This window comes from Schistocerca americana, chromosome 8 (genome assembly GCF_021461395.2).
Source record: "Schistocerca americana isolate TAMUIC-IGC-003095 chromosome 8, iqSchAmer2.1, whole genome shotgun sequence".
Classification (NCBI taxonomy): Eukaryota; Metazoa; Arthropoda; class Insecta; order Orthoptera; family Acrididae; genus Schistocerca; species Schistocerca americana.
In genome coordinates this window covers 107,492,422-107,509,430 of record NC_060126.1, presented here as the reverse complement: position 1 = coordinate 107,509,430, position 17,009 = coordinate 107,492,422, and the positions used below count along the sequence as shown (strand labels likewise).

The 17,009-nt window shown below is 48.5% G+C and overlaps 1 protein-coding gene across 1 annotated transcript in view; it reads left to right on the top strand.

The window, feature by feature from the left end:
- Positions 1 to 513: 513 nt before the first annotated feature.
- LOC124545602 (unconventional myosin-XVIIIa) overlaps positions 514 to 17,009 on the top strand; it is a 387,918-nt gene continuing 371,422 nt past the window's right edge. Inside the window, exon 1 of the mRNA XM_047124550.1 lies at positions 514 to 1,512. Coding sequence (XP_046980506.1) covers positions 514 to 1,512 — 999 coding nt within the window. The remainder of the gene's footprint in view (positions 1,513 to 17,009) is intronic.

Below are 17,009 nucleotides of genomic sequence, written 5' to 3'. Positions count from 1 at the left end.
TCAGCTGACGGCACGCGGCTCAGCGCCAGGAGAAAGAAGAGAAACCAGCGGGTCAGCGAGCACGTCGGCGGTCACGCCGCAGTCATGGTGCGGACGTCGGAAGGGAAGGAGCGGCCGCGGGGCGCCGGCACGCCGGTGCTGGCCAGGGCCAGGGAGGCCGCCGCCTCGGCGCACCACTCGTCAGAGAGCCTCGTGCAGAACATCAAGGGCTGGTGCCGCGCCAAGCCGTCCGACATCCTGGACAAGGGCTCGAGGGCCTGCCTCGACAAGGGCGCCATGAGGGCCCGGAACGGGCGCCACTCGCCGGCCACCGAGTACGACGTGAAGGGGCACAGCGAAGCGGTGGGCAACAGGCTGGCCGGCGAGAACTTCCTCAACCTGTCCGCGGAGGACCTGACGGACATCCTCGGCGGCGGGGCAGCGCACCACTCTACCGACCATCTCCCCGACCGGGACGAGACGGACAGCGCGGAGCAGGTTGGAGGAGGCGGCGCTAAGCAGTATGCGGAGCAGATGGTGCTGGAGGAAACCGCCGATCAGGTGGTCACCGTGCGCAGCGAGAAACAGCCCTTTGTGGACCAGCTGGTGATGGACGGGGAGGAGAAGGTGCCGGCTGAAGCGCTCAGGATCCGGGTGGAAGTGACGCCCACAGAGCAAGTGACGGAGATGGCCAGCACGGTACTGGACGAAGGGGAGAATGCGCCGCCTCCAGAGCAGAAGCTCCCGGCGCCAGAGAAGAAATCCTCGCCTCAGAAGATCAAAGACGGAAGGAAAACTGGAGTTGTCAGGAAGGTGTCTGTCCAGAGGAAGGACCACAAGCAAGGTGAAGTGGAAGCGAGGGTGGTGAAGGGCAGATATAAGCAGCAGCCACCGCGAGGAGTGCTGAAGTACATGAAGGAGAAGAGCGGCAGTCTCTCGTCTGATGTCGGGGGAGAGGAGGCTAAAGTGGCGAACGGGGATGACGGTCCACTGGCCAAAGATGGCAGGCGCAAGAGCATCGAGTCTTCGGAGGACACCAGAAATGGACAGTCTCGCAGCGGCAGCGTTTCATCGTCAGAGGACCCGGCGGCTAGAGCGACGAAGGGTGTCAACGGCCGGCTGTCGTCGGAGAACTTGAGCGGCAGGATTGGCGCGCGGCGCAACAGCCGCCAGAGCTCCACGGAGGACGTGTCGCCGAAGAAGGGCCAGCAGCTGTCCTCGGAGGACGTGACAAAGAGGGCGAGTCCGCGGGCCAGGGGTGGGCCGGAGCAGAAGGCGTCTCCGCGCGCCAAGTTGACGCCGCCCGCCCGAAAGCCCCCGGCGGCGGCGGCTGCGGTGCGAGGCGGCCGCGCGGGGGCCGCCTCCAAGACGACGACGCCCCCGGGGGCAGGCACCGCCGCCCCCAGGAGGCCGCCGGGGCGCAGGGCGGCGGCGGCGGAGGCCGTGCCGTGGGAGGAGCTGGAGAGGCGCGCGCTCGCCCGCAAGCCGTGCGTGGGCGCCGACTACAAGGACATCGACGCCCTGCTCGCGGAGGTAAAGCCGCGCTTTGTCTGCTCCTGCCGCCGCCTACTTGCGTCGCTCTCTCCTCTGATTTAATGCTACCCTTCATCTCTTCCTGTACTGTGCTAATCTATCTACCTCTACTTAACTACTACATCCTCCGTAACTTCTTTTACTTACCCGATTAATGTCTCCCTCTCCCAGTTGCAAAGATATCGTCACATGTAACATTTTCTTTTCGACGCAATATGTTCATGAAGTAACAGGGCCTATGGAATAATTACTTACAATGGGGCCTTGTGGGGTGGTCCTCTTCGACTTCTTCAGACACGCCGTAAGAAAATCAGTATCCGGAAAACAGCGTACTAAAACAGTAGAGCACGCAGCTCAAAAAGACTCGAAAAGGTCGATTTTCAAGACTGTCAAGCGCCATCAAAGTCGCAACAAACTGATATGTTGTCCTCGGGGAAAATCTGCAATCACTTGTTGTATAAGAAACTGTTTTTATTGTCTCTTTAAATTGCTTCAATTGTTTAAAATGATTGTTTTCGGTAGCACATGAACGATCCTCAGATCTGATTCTATCGGTTAGAAGAATAACGCGTTCCACTTACCACAAAAATTTAGATGCTAAACCACAAGATAAAGCAGTTCTATCTAGTGACATAGCATGTAAATTTTGCTGATAAGTTGGACGGGTAACAGGTAGAATCATATCTGACGCAGGCTCATGTGTTACGGAAACGGTCGTGTTTTAAAAAAGTGCTGGAATCTAAACGTACAAGAAAAATCTGTTTTATAAAAGCGTCAAACTTTTCGAGCATTGTAACAGGGTCGTCAGTAGCAGAGTGCATAGTGTTCTAGACTTGTAATCGCGACTTTCGGACCTGAATCTCGTTAGTATCATTTTTTCTTTTATTTGAATTCTGTTAACGTTACCAAATTGAAATTTTAATCAAGAGATAGTAAATCAAATTACATTTTTTTTATTTTCAATACTAATCGCATGAAAATGCATTTTTTCGTGATATATTAAGATATCAACGAATGTGCTAAATGCCTTGTAGTTAAATGTGAATGTTATGTGTATCAATAATACTGTCCAGTATCTGGAAATTAAAAAGTATTCTATTTTCTATTTGACGTTCCGCGTTTTCCTTTGATTTCGTCTGACGAGACAGGCGACTCGGCCAAACCTTTGTGGGGAAGGGGCGCTATATTCAGCTGGGACCCCGTCTTGACGTTTCTCTTTTGATACGCAAAAAGCATTTCTAAGGGATGAACACTGGCAAAGAAATTAGCCCAAGGCCAACCTGGGACTGAGCTCCTTACCTTTGTATTTGTGTCTGACACTCGCACAGCCGTCACACTGGTAAGCCAACTTCTGAAGTGGGTCCCATACTAATTCAGTCTGAGAACTGCCCTGCCTATTGGAGTAAAACGTCAGACGGTGAGACCGTGTGCTGTAGTATCGTGTGACCTCAGGCTGGGTAGCTATCGCCCATCCCTGTGAGTCTCCCTGCTGAGCTGTACACGGTCGTGAATGGCGGCCTTGTTTCCGGGCAGTGCGACCCTCGAGTGGGCACTCCCTTATCGCAGCCTAGCCAGGGAGCTGCGTGCGACATTACGAGCCTTCTAGCTGCAGGGCGAGTTTGTTTCGAGAAATAGTCCGTAGCCTCAGTATAAAATCATCAGAGAAATCGATAGCCACCTAGAAGACGCGTCCCCTGTGTGTCAAGATCCTCTCTTCTCTTCTTCAGCTGTCTTAAGGCAGGTATCTACCGGACACTAGCCAGGCTGGCCAGGGTTATTTTCTCCCCCTTCCACCTTCAATTTAGATATAAAATTGCATTCAGTTTTAATTGATGTTTTCCGTGTCTGTTTGAAGAATATCCTGCAACTTCTAATGTCTAAAACTCATACGACGATTAATCGTACACTACCCTCATATTATGGCACATTGTAACTCATTATATCATTGAATAAAGTTGTTTATGCCGTTATTTATCGACGTTTGACTTGGGATTCCAAGCCTGCCTCTCGTCCTTGAAACCTGTGTCTGCAGATCGAAACGTCCAAGTCGGAAGCAGTTCTTTTTACCTTGCCCGATTTCAGGTAAACAGATTTTCGGAAATCTCGACTGACAAACATTTTCAGGAAAACTATGCGCGTTTGGTCTTCTACCTGTCAACAGTTATAATACACTACTGGCCATTAAAATCGCTACACAACGAAGATGACGTGCTACAGACGTGAAATTTACCGACAGGAAGAAGATGCTGTGATATGCAAATGCTTAGCTTTTCAGAGCATTCACACAAGGTTGGCGCCGGTGGCGACACCAACAACGTGCTGACATGAGGAAAGTTTCCAACCGATTTCTCAAACACAAACAGCAGTTGACCGGCGTTGACTGGTGAAACGTTGTTGTGATGCCTCGTGTGAGGAGGAGAAATGCGTACCATCACGTTTCGGATTGTAGCCTATCGCGATTGCGGTTTATCGTATCGCGACATTGCTGCTCGCGTTGGTCGAGATCCAATGACTGTTAGCAGAATATGGAATCGGTGGGTTCAGGAGGGTAATACGGAACGCCGTGCTGGATCCCAACGGCCTCGTATCACTAGCAGTCGAGATGACAGGCATCCTATCCGCGTGGCTGTAACGGATCGTGCAGCCACGTCTCGATCCCTGAGTCAACAGATGGGGACGTTAGCAAGACAACACTATATGCACGAACAGTTCGACGACGTTTGCAGCAGCATGGACTGTCAGCTCCGAGACCATGGCTGCTATTACCCATGACGCTGCATCACAGACAGGAGCGCCTGCGATGGTGTACTCAACACGAACCTGGGTGCACGAATGGCATAACGTCATTTTTTCGGATGAATCCAGGTTCTGTTTACAGCATGATGATGGTCGCATCCGTGTTTGGCGACACCGTGGTGAACGCACATTGGAAGCGTGTATTCGTCATCGCCATACTGGCGTATCCCCCGGCTTGATGGTATGGGGTGCCATTGGTTACACGTCTCTATCACCTCTTGTAACATTGACGGCACTTTGAACAGTGGACGTTACTTTTCAGATGTGTTACAACCCTACCCTTCATTCGATCCCTGCGAAACCCTACATTTCAGCAGGATAATGCACGACCGCATGTTGCAGGTCCTGTACGCACCTTTCTGGATGCAGAAAACGTTCGACTGCTGCCCTGGCCAGCACATTCTCCAGATCTCTCACCAATTGAAAACGTTTGGTCAATGGTGGCCAAGTAACTGGCTTGTCACAATACGCCAGTCACTACTGTTGATGAACTGTGGTATCGTGTTGAAGCTGCGTGGGCAGCAGTACCTGTACACACCATCTAAGCTCTGTTTGACTCAATGTCCAGGCATATCATGGCTGTTATTACGGTCAGAGGTGCTTGTTCTGGGTACTGATTTCTCGGGATCTATGCACCCAAACCGCGTGAAAATGTAATCACATGGCAGTTCTAGTACAATATATTTGTCCAATGAATACCCGTTTAGGATCTGCATTTCCTCTTTGTGTAGCAATTTTAATGGCGAGTAGTGTATTTGTTGAAAGAATAAAAATTAACGAAGAACCAGATAACATAGGAAATTCATAAAATTTCATACAGATAAACGTAATATCTGTGAAATAATATGAGTAGTGTGGCAAGAATCTAATTAATAAAAAAAAGGGCGAGAATGAATTCGGCGGACCATCGATTACGGAACTTGTACGCTAACCGCATCATCGCCGCTATGTAGTGATCAGGGTCGCAACGCACCAGTACATCAGTGCACCGCATAAATTCTCATGCCACTTTCCCTAGATCGACTACTAAGTAGTACGGCTTACTAGTACCCTTACTACTTGCACTCTGCATTGTCCTAATGCACTACTAAAAGTGTGAGAAGTACGCGATATTTCAGAAGCTGCGCCTCTGAAGCCGCGCCAGTCCATTATTTACCTCATTGACCTGTGTCTTGCGCGGGCTTCGGCTGCACCACGTTTCCACGGGTGCGGCTGTGTGGTCCTGTCTAACCATGTGGGCTCGTCTCTCGCAGACGGAGGCGGCCAGCGACTCCGTGAGAACTCGGCGGTCCGACCGACCGAGACCGCCCGCCGATGTCGTAAAATATTGCCGTCGACGTCGCCATCGCCGACGCCTCCGCCTTGTCTTTTTAGGCCCGGGGCACACCCGCGGCAATATCTTAGGCGTCCAAAGCGCCGTTCTTAATTAATCCTGTCCGCCAACAGCGCGCCGCGTTGTAGATTTCACAGTCACTCCACGCGCCCCATTAGTAACTCACTTATTTCCCCCGCCACTCTTCTTTTTGTGCCGCTACGCTTTATGAAGCAAACCGTACAGACGCTCAAGAAGGGGCAGTCGAAGGTGTATGTCTCCTCTCCCCCCTTCCCCCCTACCACTACCCCTACCCCTCCTCTTTCATCACGTGTGTCTGTGTGTGTGTGTGTGTGTGTGTGTGTGTGTGTGTGTGTCTGTGTGTGAGTCGAGATGCAGGCCGCGTTCAGAGCCGTGACTGGCATCGCCTGTTTTTTGTCGGTTCTCCACCGTCCATTAGAGGCTGCAGCCGCTGCGCGCGATAACAAACGAGCACCGTTTGTAAGCAGGGCGGACACCCGTCCGTCTACCGGCTTCTTCGACGGAGCGCAGCGCAGCGCTCACCAATTTCCGCTCGTCACAACTTGCGCCATCACTTCACTTTTCAAGACTCGCTGTTTTTTGCGAAAATTTGAACGTAACCGACTGGAACGAGTTCGAGATTTATGTGGTGGGGGCGTAAGATTGCTGACAATTGTATAGCCGTTAAGACGGGCGTCTCCAGAGTGCAAATAAAACACCTTTGTAACGTACGAAGCGTTGGGCTAAGCGACGATATTTTCCACTTAAGCCTTTTTTCCTTTTTAGTCGTGATAACTTTATGACACAGAGGTAGAGCTCCATAAAAAAATATTGAGATAAAATGACGTTATTGCCGTTAGACAAAGATCTCGTATACTAAAGAGTGCTCACGTGCAAGGACGTATTGTAATTAGTAAAGTTGCTTTATAGTTTGCATTGCATCGAAGAAACCCATGATTGTTTTTTGCGGAAATCTGAACGTAGTGAATTGGAGACTGACCTTGGACACAAACGTGAGGTTGCGATTTTCAGCCGTTAACGCTAGCAGTCAGCGTGTTTGAAGAACCAGTTACAACCGTGAGCAGGAGAGGGCGGGGGTTGCACTACATGGCCACCACAAAAAAATTAAAACATTGTTAATTGTCGTTGACTTTTATTAACAAAAAATTATTAAAGCGATAGTGACGCGCAACTAGGCCCAGAACCTCAAAATGTTGAATATGACATTCATTCTCATAAGTCGCATTTACTGCTAGGACTAATGTTTAAGTTAAGTTAAAACAATTAAAACAGTTATGGAATCTGGTAGAAGAATTCCATAAAAGCGATAAATATTTATTATGAAAATTTGAAACTATGAAGTATACGACTAGATTACACTGTTTTCGTATGGTGGGCATAAGGTACCTCCTCCCCTGTTGATAGTGCTAGAGTTAAGTGTGGTATGTCTTTGATCGAGAGATGATGTGCAGTAATTTCATTGATAGAAAAGGACAAACATTGCTCCCCTTTCTAAAGAACAGTTTGTCTTACCGTGTTGGTCCGTAACAGTTTTAGGGTTCCGTATCCTTCCGCGGTGATTTATTTCTTGACGGTAAGTCCTCAATTAAGTGGACGAGCAATTTGCCACTGAAGTGTCGTATCTCCAACGAAACAATCACGCCCAACCATATCCATAAACGATACGAACAGTGCGTAGGCTTTTAATATGAGTGCCACTAGCTGAATGTAACCCGCCTCCCTGACCGAGATACACTGTGTGATCAAAAGTATTCGGATATCTGGCTGAAAATGACTTACAAATTCGTGGCACCCTCCATCGATAATGCTGGAATTCATTATAGTGTTGGCCCACTCGCAGACATACGTTCAGTCAGTTAGTGGAAGTTTTCTTGGGGAATGACAGCCCATTCTTCACGGAGTGCTGCAATGAGGACGGGTATCGATGTCGGTTGGAGAAGCCTGGCACGAAGTCGGCATTCCAAAACATTCCAAAGGTGTTCTATAGGATACCGTGCAGGCCAGTCAATTACAGGGATGTTATTGTCATGTAACCACTACGCCACAGGCCGTGGATTAACAACAGGTGCTCGATCGTATTGAAAGATGCAATCGCCATCCCCGAATTGCTCTTCAACAGTGGGAAGGAAGACGGTGCTTAAAACATTGGTGTAAGCCTGATAGTGCCAAGGGGCGAAATCCCCCTCCGTGAAAAACACGGCCACACCATAACACCACCGCCTCCGAATTTTACTGTTGGCACCACACACGCTGGCAGATGACGTTCACCAGGCATTCGCCATACCCACACCCTGCCATCGGATCACTACATTGTGCACCGTAATTCTGCACTCCACACAACGTTTTTCCACTGTTCAATCGCCCAATGTTTACGCTCCCTACACGAGGCGAGGCATCGTTTGGCATTTACCTGCGTGGTGTGTGGCTTATGAGCAGCTGCTCGACCATGAAATACAAGTTTTCTCACCTCCTACTTGCAGTGGATGTTGATGCAGTTTGTAATTCGTGTGTCATGGGTCTGGATAGGTGTGTGCTATACACATTACGACCCTCTTCAACTGTCGGCGGTCTTTGTCAGTCAACAGACGAGGTCGGCCTGTTCGCTTTTGTGCTGTACGTGTCTCTTCACGTTTCCAACATCACATCGGAAACGGTGGACCTAGGGATGTTTAGGAGTGTGGAAATCTCATGTACAGACGTGTGACACCTGACAGCGGAGCGTCCCATTCTACTCTCTGACGATGTCTAATGACTACTGACGTCGTTGATATGGAGTACCTGGCAGTAGGTGGCAGCACAATGCACCTAATATGAAAAACGTACGTGTTTGGGGGTGTCTGGATACTTTTGATCAGACAGTGTACGCCGACACGGTAGCACAGCGTGTTCGGTTAGTGTTAGCTGCCCTGTGCAATTAAAAAAAAACCGCCCCAAACATGGGGAAAAAAAGAAAGAAAAACGAAGAGCCACTAAAGCAGGCTTGTGAGGTGGCGCTGGGCCCGGGGTAGGACAGTTCGCATCCTGGTGGTGGAAAAACTTTTCACTTGCAGTATTTGTCTGTCATGGAAGGACATGTGGTGGCGGCGTGAAGTTCGTGATCACCAGACTTTGCGTTAATGATCTGGTTTAAATACCAAAACATCTCCGCAGTGCCTCATGAAGTGAGGGCATGTGACGCCGTTGATGGTGTTCCGTCCGTCGGAGGGGGACTTTAAGCTCGGCGGGCCCCTTGTTGCTATCCGCGAGTAGGCTATGTGCCGGGACAGTGTTTCATCTGCTCCCTTCTCTCATCACCATACATCATCATCATCATCATCATCATCCAACACAGACATCCGCTTCTTGGTCACGGAGCCACTCGATAACCGCTGTGTGTACGCCCTCATAGGTGGAAACCTTCTCCCCCTCAGACGTTCTCCCTCGACAGCCTGGTCACTGTCGTCTGTAGCCAAGGTCGATGGCCTACCTTCCTAATCAGCATCGCCCACGTCTGTGCGGCCTTGGTCAAATTGTTGGTACCATTTAACTATGGCTGCACGCAACATCGCATTTGGTTCATATACCGCCGGAATTCACGGCCGATCTGCGAGCAGTTTAGACGTTTTGCCCACAAAAATTGTACGGTCCCGCGCACTTCAGCTTTGTGCTACTTTCATTCGCACATTGTAATGAACGTGCTATCTGCACCGCAGCAGAATTGTGTGTACAGAAAATGCGTAACATGTAAAGTGCTCTGACAGTCCGCCACTCCTGTTGTGCGGAGGTCTTAGCGTGATACGACATGTGTAACTTACTATATGTAGTCACCTCGGATTCGGCCAGTACGAAAGTTTGCGGCATCGTTTATTCTGCTGTAGAACTGGTCCACGACATTTTTCGATGTATCACGAGGATTAGTCATCATTCCATCTTAAACCGCTGTTAAGATGTACTCACAGACGGTCTTCACTAATTTTCGCAACTCATCACCGACGTCGTCTTCAAACTACACACATAAAAAAAAGGTTTTGCATCAGCCCGGTTCCCAGAACTCCTAAAGGCAGACGTAGACTGTGGATATTGTATCACAGACGCTGTCCCTTTGAATGTTCAGAAATGTCACTAAACCCGCCCAAAGCTGTAAACAATCATGCATGAGCAGCGCCTGTTAGACAGAGGGCGTCCGACAGCCGATCAGTTCCACTCATTCCACCAGGAAGGAGATACACGGTTCGTGTTGTCTGTAGTTCAACCAAGCATAGACTATCACTACCGCAGTTCGATCGCGTCAGCATTGTTACTTTATGCCAGGAAGGGCTCTCAACAAGGGCAGTGTCCAAGCGTCTCGGAGTGAACCAAAGCGATGTTGTTCGGATACGGAGAAGTTACAGAGAGACAGGAACTGTCGTTGAAATGCCGTGTTCAGGCCGCCCAAGCGCTACTACTGCAGTTGATGACCGCTAGCTACGCATTATGGCTCGGAGGATCCCTGACAGTAACATGTTGAATAATGCTTTTCGTGCAGCCACAGTACGTCGTCTTACGACTCAAACTGTGCGCAATGGCCTACATGATGCGCACATTCACTCCCGACATCCATGGCGAGGTCCATCTTTGCAACCACGACACCATGCAGCGCGGTACAGATGGGCCCAACAACATGCCGAATGGACCGCTCAGTATTGGCATCACGTTCTCTTCACCGATGAGTGTGGAAAAATGATTCAAATGGCTCTGAGCACTATGGGACTTAACTTCTGAGGTCATCAGTCCCCTAGAACTTAGAACTACTTAAACCTAACTAACCTAAGGACATCGCACACATCCATGCCCGAGGCAGGATTCGAACCTGCGACCGTGGCGGTCGCGCGGTTCCAGACTGTAGCGCCTAGAACTGCTCGGCCACTCCGGCCGGCGAAGAGTGTCGCATATGGCTTCAACCATACAATCGCCGGAGACGAGTTTGGAGGCAACCCGGTCAAGCTGAACGCCTTAGACACACTGTCCAGCGAGTGTAGCAAGGTGGAGGTTCTGTGCTGTTTTGAGGTGGCATTGTGGGGCCCGACTTACGCCGCTGATGCCCATGGTAGGCGCCGTAACGCCTGTAAGATGCGCGAATGCCATCCTCCGACCGATAGTGCAACCATATCGGCAGTATATTGGATCGCCATTCGTCATCATGGAAAATAATTCGCGCCCCCCCCCCCCCCCCCCATCGTGCACATCTTGTGAATGACTTCCTTCAGGATAACGACATCGCTCGACTAGAGGCGCGAGCACGTTCTCCAGACATGAAGCCTATCGAACATGCCTAGACTGAAAAGGGCTGTTTATGGAAGACGTGACCCATCAACCACTCTGAGGAATCTACGCCGAATCGCCGTTGAGGAGTGGGACGATCTGGATCAACAGTGCCTTGATGAACTTGTGGATAGTATGCCACGACGAATACAGCCGTGCATTAATGCAAGAGGACGTGCTACTGCGTATTAAAGGTACCGGTGTGTACAGCAATGTGTACCACCACCTCTGAAGATCTCGCTGTATGATGGTACGACATGCAATGTGTTGTTTTCATGAGCTGTAAAAAGGGCGGAAATGATGTTTATGTTGATCTCTATTCCAATTTTCTGTACAGGTTCCGGAACTCTCGGAACCGAGGTGACGCCAAACTTTCTTTGATGTGTGTAGATAGTGTCCATGAAATACATTAAATACACTGAGAGGAAATCAATGGATCGTGTATTTCAGTTTATATTTTTGGGCGTCCGAGTTAGTACCATTGTCAACAGAGAATGTGACTATATATTCCACTATCTTCTGTGTCTGTGCTTTATTTTCGTCGGAAAAGTTACGATACTTTTTTTTTTAGATTTGTCTGTAAGCAAGGCATTCGCCATATTACCGTCGCTAGGTCTCTTTTCTTGTATATGTAACAAATTTCATTGATTTGGCAAAATCTCTATTTTCTTGTACCAATCGTGCTTTTCTGGTGTAGAGCTCACAAGACCAGATCTGGAAACTACCTCCTCCACTAGGTTACTTGCTTCCTACATTGAGTGAATATGGGACATACTTCATGATGCATCATTGCTGTACACATTAATATACACAACTTTATGTGGCTTAGTGAAAAATAAATGAAAGTCGGTTAGTGCCAGACTACAAAACTACATATCCAGGGCTCGATGCCCGTCGTTTCTAGGATTTTTCCTATTGCTTATCACTTCATTAAACTCTCGTGATGCAAAAACTGTCAGTTTGTACCAAATTTTAGAGTTCACGCTAAATTGTAGGTTTCCCTATAGTTGGCTGAGTCAGTTCGGTCTAAAGCGCCTTGTCACGGTTCACGCGGCTCCTCCCGTCGAAGGTTCGAGTCCTCCCTTGGGCGTGTGTGTGTGTGTGTGTGTGTGTGTGTGTGTGTGTTGTCCTTAGCGTAAGTTAGTTTAAGGTAGATTAAGTAGTGTGTAAGCCTAGGGACCGATGACCTCAGCAGTTTGGTCCAATATAGACTACCACAAATTTCCAATTTAAGTCATTTCAGAGGTCTGATTAAGGCAAAGAAATGCCAATTTCCAACAACGCAAACTAAACTCGAGGTTGACAGCAGTTTTAGTTTCTTCACTTTGCGTGTGTTTGCAATGTTATAAACTTCAAGCGTAGAGAAATGAATCTTAAACTGTATAAGGCTGCAAGCTTTCGTAGTCTCTGTCATTGATGACATCATCTTGTGAATCGCTAGGTAGTGTCGTATTCCTGTTCAAACTTCTCATTTGCTCAACATTTCGGTCTCTCAGCTGGAATCTTCTTCAGGATTCCAGTGGTGTTCGTGGATAGCTGATAACTGTTCACGCTCAGAAGATTGTATCATCAAATCTTAAACTGATTTGCGACAGTCGCTTTCTCGGAAACATTTAACCGTCATACAAGAACGTTATACACAACGTATCCCTCGGCAGTGAGTATGTATTTCTTAAAATCACATGTTGCATCGCTACTTAAGTTTGTAGAGACAACATTTTAGCCTCTACGAATTAGTACGTGCGAAAAAAATGCAGTGGCAGTGTACAAGTAAATATCACGCGATTCAGCTAAAATCAGAATAGAACCAAAATAAGAATCGCCGGATATGGAAGACAGGACGAATTTTTTTATGCGACTCTATTTACCTTAACCACTGCGCGTACTCGCTTCGTTCCCGACGAACAGAAGAGTATACCATTGAATTACACCGCGTAAAGCCCGTTTTTCAGTGTGTGTCGTAGGTCGCCGGCTCTCAGTAGAAATGGCAGTAACTTGGCAGACCATGCGTGTCGGGTCATACATACGTCTGTGCCTTCTGCGTGGTTTCTACACGGACTGCTAGCGCCGGAAATTGCACGTCGTCTTCCTGGACTCAGGTTGCATCAGTAAAACGTCGCTAACTAGAGAAGTTAGCACTGCTATGTTCTCGTGTTAAGCAGCTTCCACGGCCTCTTGGGCTTTCGTGGCGTAACTTTGCCAACACTACCACACACGAAACAATACTTTATCAATTCTGAGAAAGCGACAAATAGGTATCTTCACCATAATGAGAACGACATGTAATGTCTTGTGTACAAACTGATTGCGGCAACCTCTTTTGTGGGCAATAATAGCCGTTTACCCGCCGTAGTCCGGTTCCATGTTTATCCCAACCTTATAGTTCATAGGAAATGGACTGAGACGTGTCTAACAGTGTAAATATAAACATAGTTAATTAACAAATTTTTAAAAACTATGATTATAGCGTAAAAATTACAAAGTGCAGTTCAGTCTAGTATTCCTAAGTAAGCACTTAGTTTGGTCGAAATTGATTCTTCCTTTATTGTTCCCCTTCATATGCACGATAGGCTCTGTTGCGTTTCATCAGTGGGCCGCGCTGTTTTGTTTTGGCACCTCTAACGGTGTGCCATGGTACTCAGCTCCGGGATTTCAAAGTCGACCAGGATTTATTTCTGGCAAACAGCCGCAAAAGAAAACTAAATATTAATTACGTAACTTTATTTTGTGCAGGTGATAACTACCCTTTGTATCTGATTTTTCATTTTCTTTATCCGTTTCCCCCTTCAACTCCGACCACTTACAGTTAGTGTGTGTGTGTGTGTGTGTGTGTGTGTGTGTGTGTGTGTGTGTTTTGCGGAGCGGGCCGTACTACCTGTCCTGCAAGCGTTGCGCCAGAGTCACTCCTTTCCCTGGTCCCCTCTACTTTGCCTGCTTTTACGCGCTCCTTTTATAGCTATGAAACGAACGACCGCTGAAATTTATTCCCAGCCAGAGTCAAATTCCAGTCTCCTTCCGCGTGCGGAACGAGTTTTCCTATTCCTGCTGCGAAGTTCCGACCACAAATTGTCAGCTTTGTGCTGGTCTGCCCGGCCGAAACCGGCGGCTCCCGTGTCTGAGGGGATCGGCATTTCAGGGCGCACGGCCGGCGATTAGCTAGACCAGACGGGGGCCCCGGTTTTCGTTTAGCGTTGACAGGGAACTTATCGCGGGCCCGTATTTATTTCTGGCCCGTGCACGTAATTACGCCCATCTTATTAACTCGGGCCAGCTCCGTCGACTGTAAACCTGTTTTACAGGCGAGATGACACTGGTTTTTAGTATCAGAACGCCACCGCCTCAAAAAGCTCATCTTGCTTTCGGGAACACCGACGTCGAAAATCTCTACCTTCCGACCATGGCGCTCCGTACGCCAAACTGTATCGAGCTTCTCGTGAAAATCCGCGGCCTTTCGTCACTTTCCGCGATCACTGTGAGCTCACTGGGGAAAAATTGGTCACAAGAGCCCCCCTCCCCCCACACACACGCAGGAGACATCACACTAAAACCATCACCACTACCTCTAGCATTGAAAACGAGCTGAATTCCTCTAGGAAGAGAGACAAAAATTTCTTCCTTTTTCTTGAGGTATGCCGTAACCAGTTGAAGCCACTTATTATTTACTTGATAACGTAGAAGTACCAATCTGCGGAGTTGTTAATTGTCACGTTACATCAAACAGACACGTTCTTTGGGAATGAGATCGTGTCACTCAGCGGGCCATATGAAGTGCTGTAGGACGCCAGAGTGTTCATCAAACCAGGAGGCATCTCTGTGAGTGTAGGAATCCGCAAGAATACTCGTCATGAAGATGTAAAAGAAAGAGCCAATAATTCTAAAATTAACACCGTGGTTCATGTACTCGGTACCATGAATGACTGGGCCGACGTCCAAACAATCAGAGAACCACCTCCGGCCGGAAGTATATGCTCCTCACACTGTGTGTTTAACGACTTATTAGGGCGTCTGTACACTCGCAGCCTTCCACCATTTGAAAAGAGACAAAATGGTAGCTCATCTAATTACGGTACTGGCCTGCAGTCAGCGTCTACCCAATTTTTTTGTTGGCCCTTTGAAGACGTGCAGTTTCATGTGTCGCTAAGAGAGTGGCGTTTCTGCTAGGCATTCGACTCCAGATCTCAACTGCATGCAGGTCCCTCACTCCAAAATCCATTGCAGGCAGTGTCCTTTGCATTGCTCTCTCGGAAACTGCATTCACTGACAGCAGCAGTCCACGTCGGCCCTGAAGCCGCTTGTAATTGACAAGGCGTAACATACTTCTTCGGTCTGTGTCGATTGTGATGTTTTCGCGACCACCAGTTCTGCACCACCTATAGCGTTCCACAGGCACATGTTTTGTGCGAGGCACTTGTTTTAGGAGACGTACGCAATGTTTCCTTATTGAAAGCATTCCGGTGCCGTTGACAAGGCAGAGCACGGAAATGTCTCGTTTCGCTGCAGTCTTCCTCAATTAACATCAGTAGCGTTTAGTGTTTCTGGGAGATTGCGGGAACGCCTGATGTTATCTTCGTTTCCTTTCGCTCACAGGAAATTGTGCGCCAGTCCTGGTGTATGTTTTCTTGCAGGTCTACGACTCACACACACTGAGGAAGGAGGCATGACCGCGGCTTTTGTGATAACTGCCTTTATGGCACTGATCTGAAACATAAAGCGTATTAAAAAGGAAGTTTGTAGGAATAACTATCATGGTCCGTTGGTTTACTTTTTTCATAATATCCTTAATTTGTCTCAGCCGGAAGATGAAGTACCGCGCACTGAAACTTTTGTAGATGCAGGACGGTACTTGCTCGTGAAGACATGTCACATCGCGTAATCTTTCTGTGACTGAATGGGTAGGTGTGTGTATGACACTAAAAACTTCTTACGTGGCAATCTCGGGCCCGACATCTGATGAGAGCACTTATTTAAATTGGAGGTCAGAAAGAATACGCGTCACGGAGAAGTGACGGAAAACCCAAATCAGGGTCGTCTGATAGGGATCTGAACCCGTTCGACCAGAGTGTGGTTGTGTATCTGAAATATCTGTGCTATTATACGCTACATTGACGAAGTATATACAGATTTCTGCTGACACACATGCCCACGAATGAACTTGAATATGCAGATCTTTCGCTTATTATCAGCTCGTCTAAGCATGGCGAATGGGGGTGATCTTGTTCGTTGCTAAGTAACGAAAACAACGACCAGAGTTGGTGGTCCTAGGTTGCATAGCAACCCGCCCGCCACCCCCCTACCCCATTTCTCTGTCCTACTGCTCCTGTATCTGCTGTTCACTTACAAATGTGTTCAGTATCACAATAGTGAGTATTCGCTTAAAAACTCCCTGCCGCATCTACGCTGGTGGCCCTACTTTTTTCTGTGATCTGCCCGTAGCAGAATCTACCACTCTTAATAAAGCTTATGATGCTACTTTGGCCAGGCAGCATACTCAACACTACAGTGGCTTGTCCATTGTTGCTCCCAGTCGCTGGTGAAAAGTATATAATATACAGTGATCAGCCAGAACATTATGACAACCTTCCTAATAACCTCTATGTCCACCTTTGGCACGGATAACAGCGGCGACACATCCTGACTTGGAAGGTCGCTGGAGGAAGTTGGCACCACACCTGCACACACAAGCCACCTAATTCCCGTAAATTCCGTGGAGGGGGTCGATGAACTCCTACGCCACGTTCATATGGTTCAAATGGCTCTAAGCGCTATGGGACGTAACATCTGAGGTCATCCGTCCCCTGGACTTAGAACTACTTAAACCTAACTAACCTAAGGAGAAGATTCGAAACTGCGACCGTTGCAGCAGCGCGGTTCCGGACTGGAGTGCCTAGAACCACTCGACCACAGCGGCCGGCTGACGCCACGTTCAATCACACCCAAGATGTGTTCAGTCGGATTCAGATCTGGCGTGTTTGGGAGTCAGCACATCAATTGCAACTCGCCACTGTGTTCCTCGAACCACTCCATCACATTCCTGGCCTTGTGACATGGCGCATTGTCTTGTGGAGAA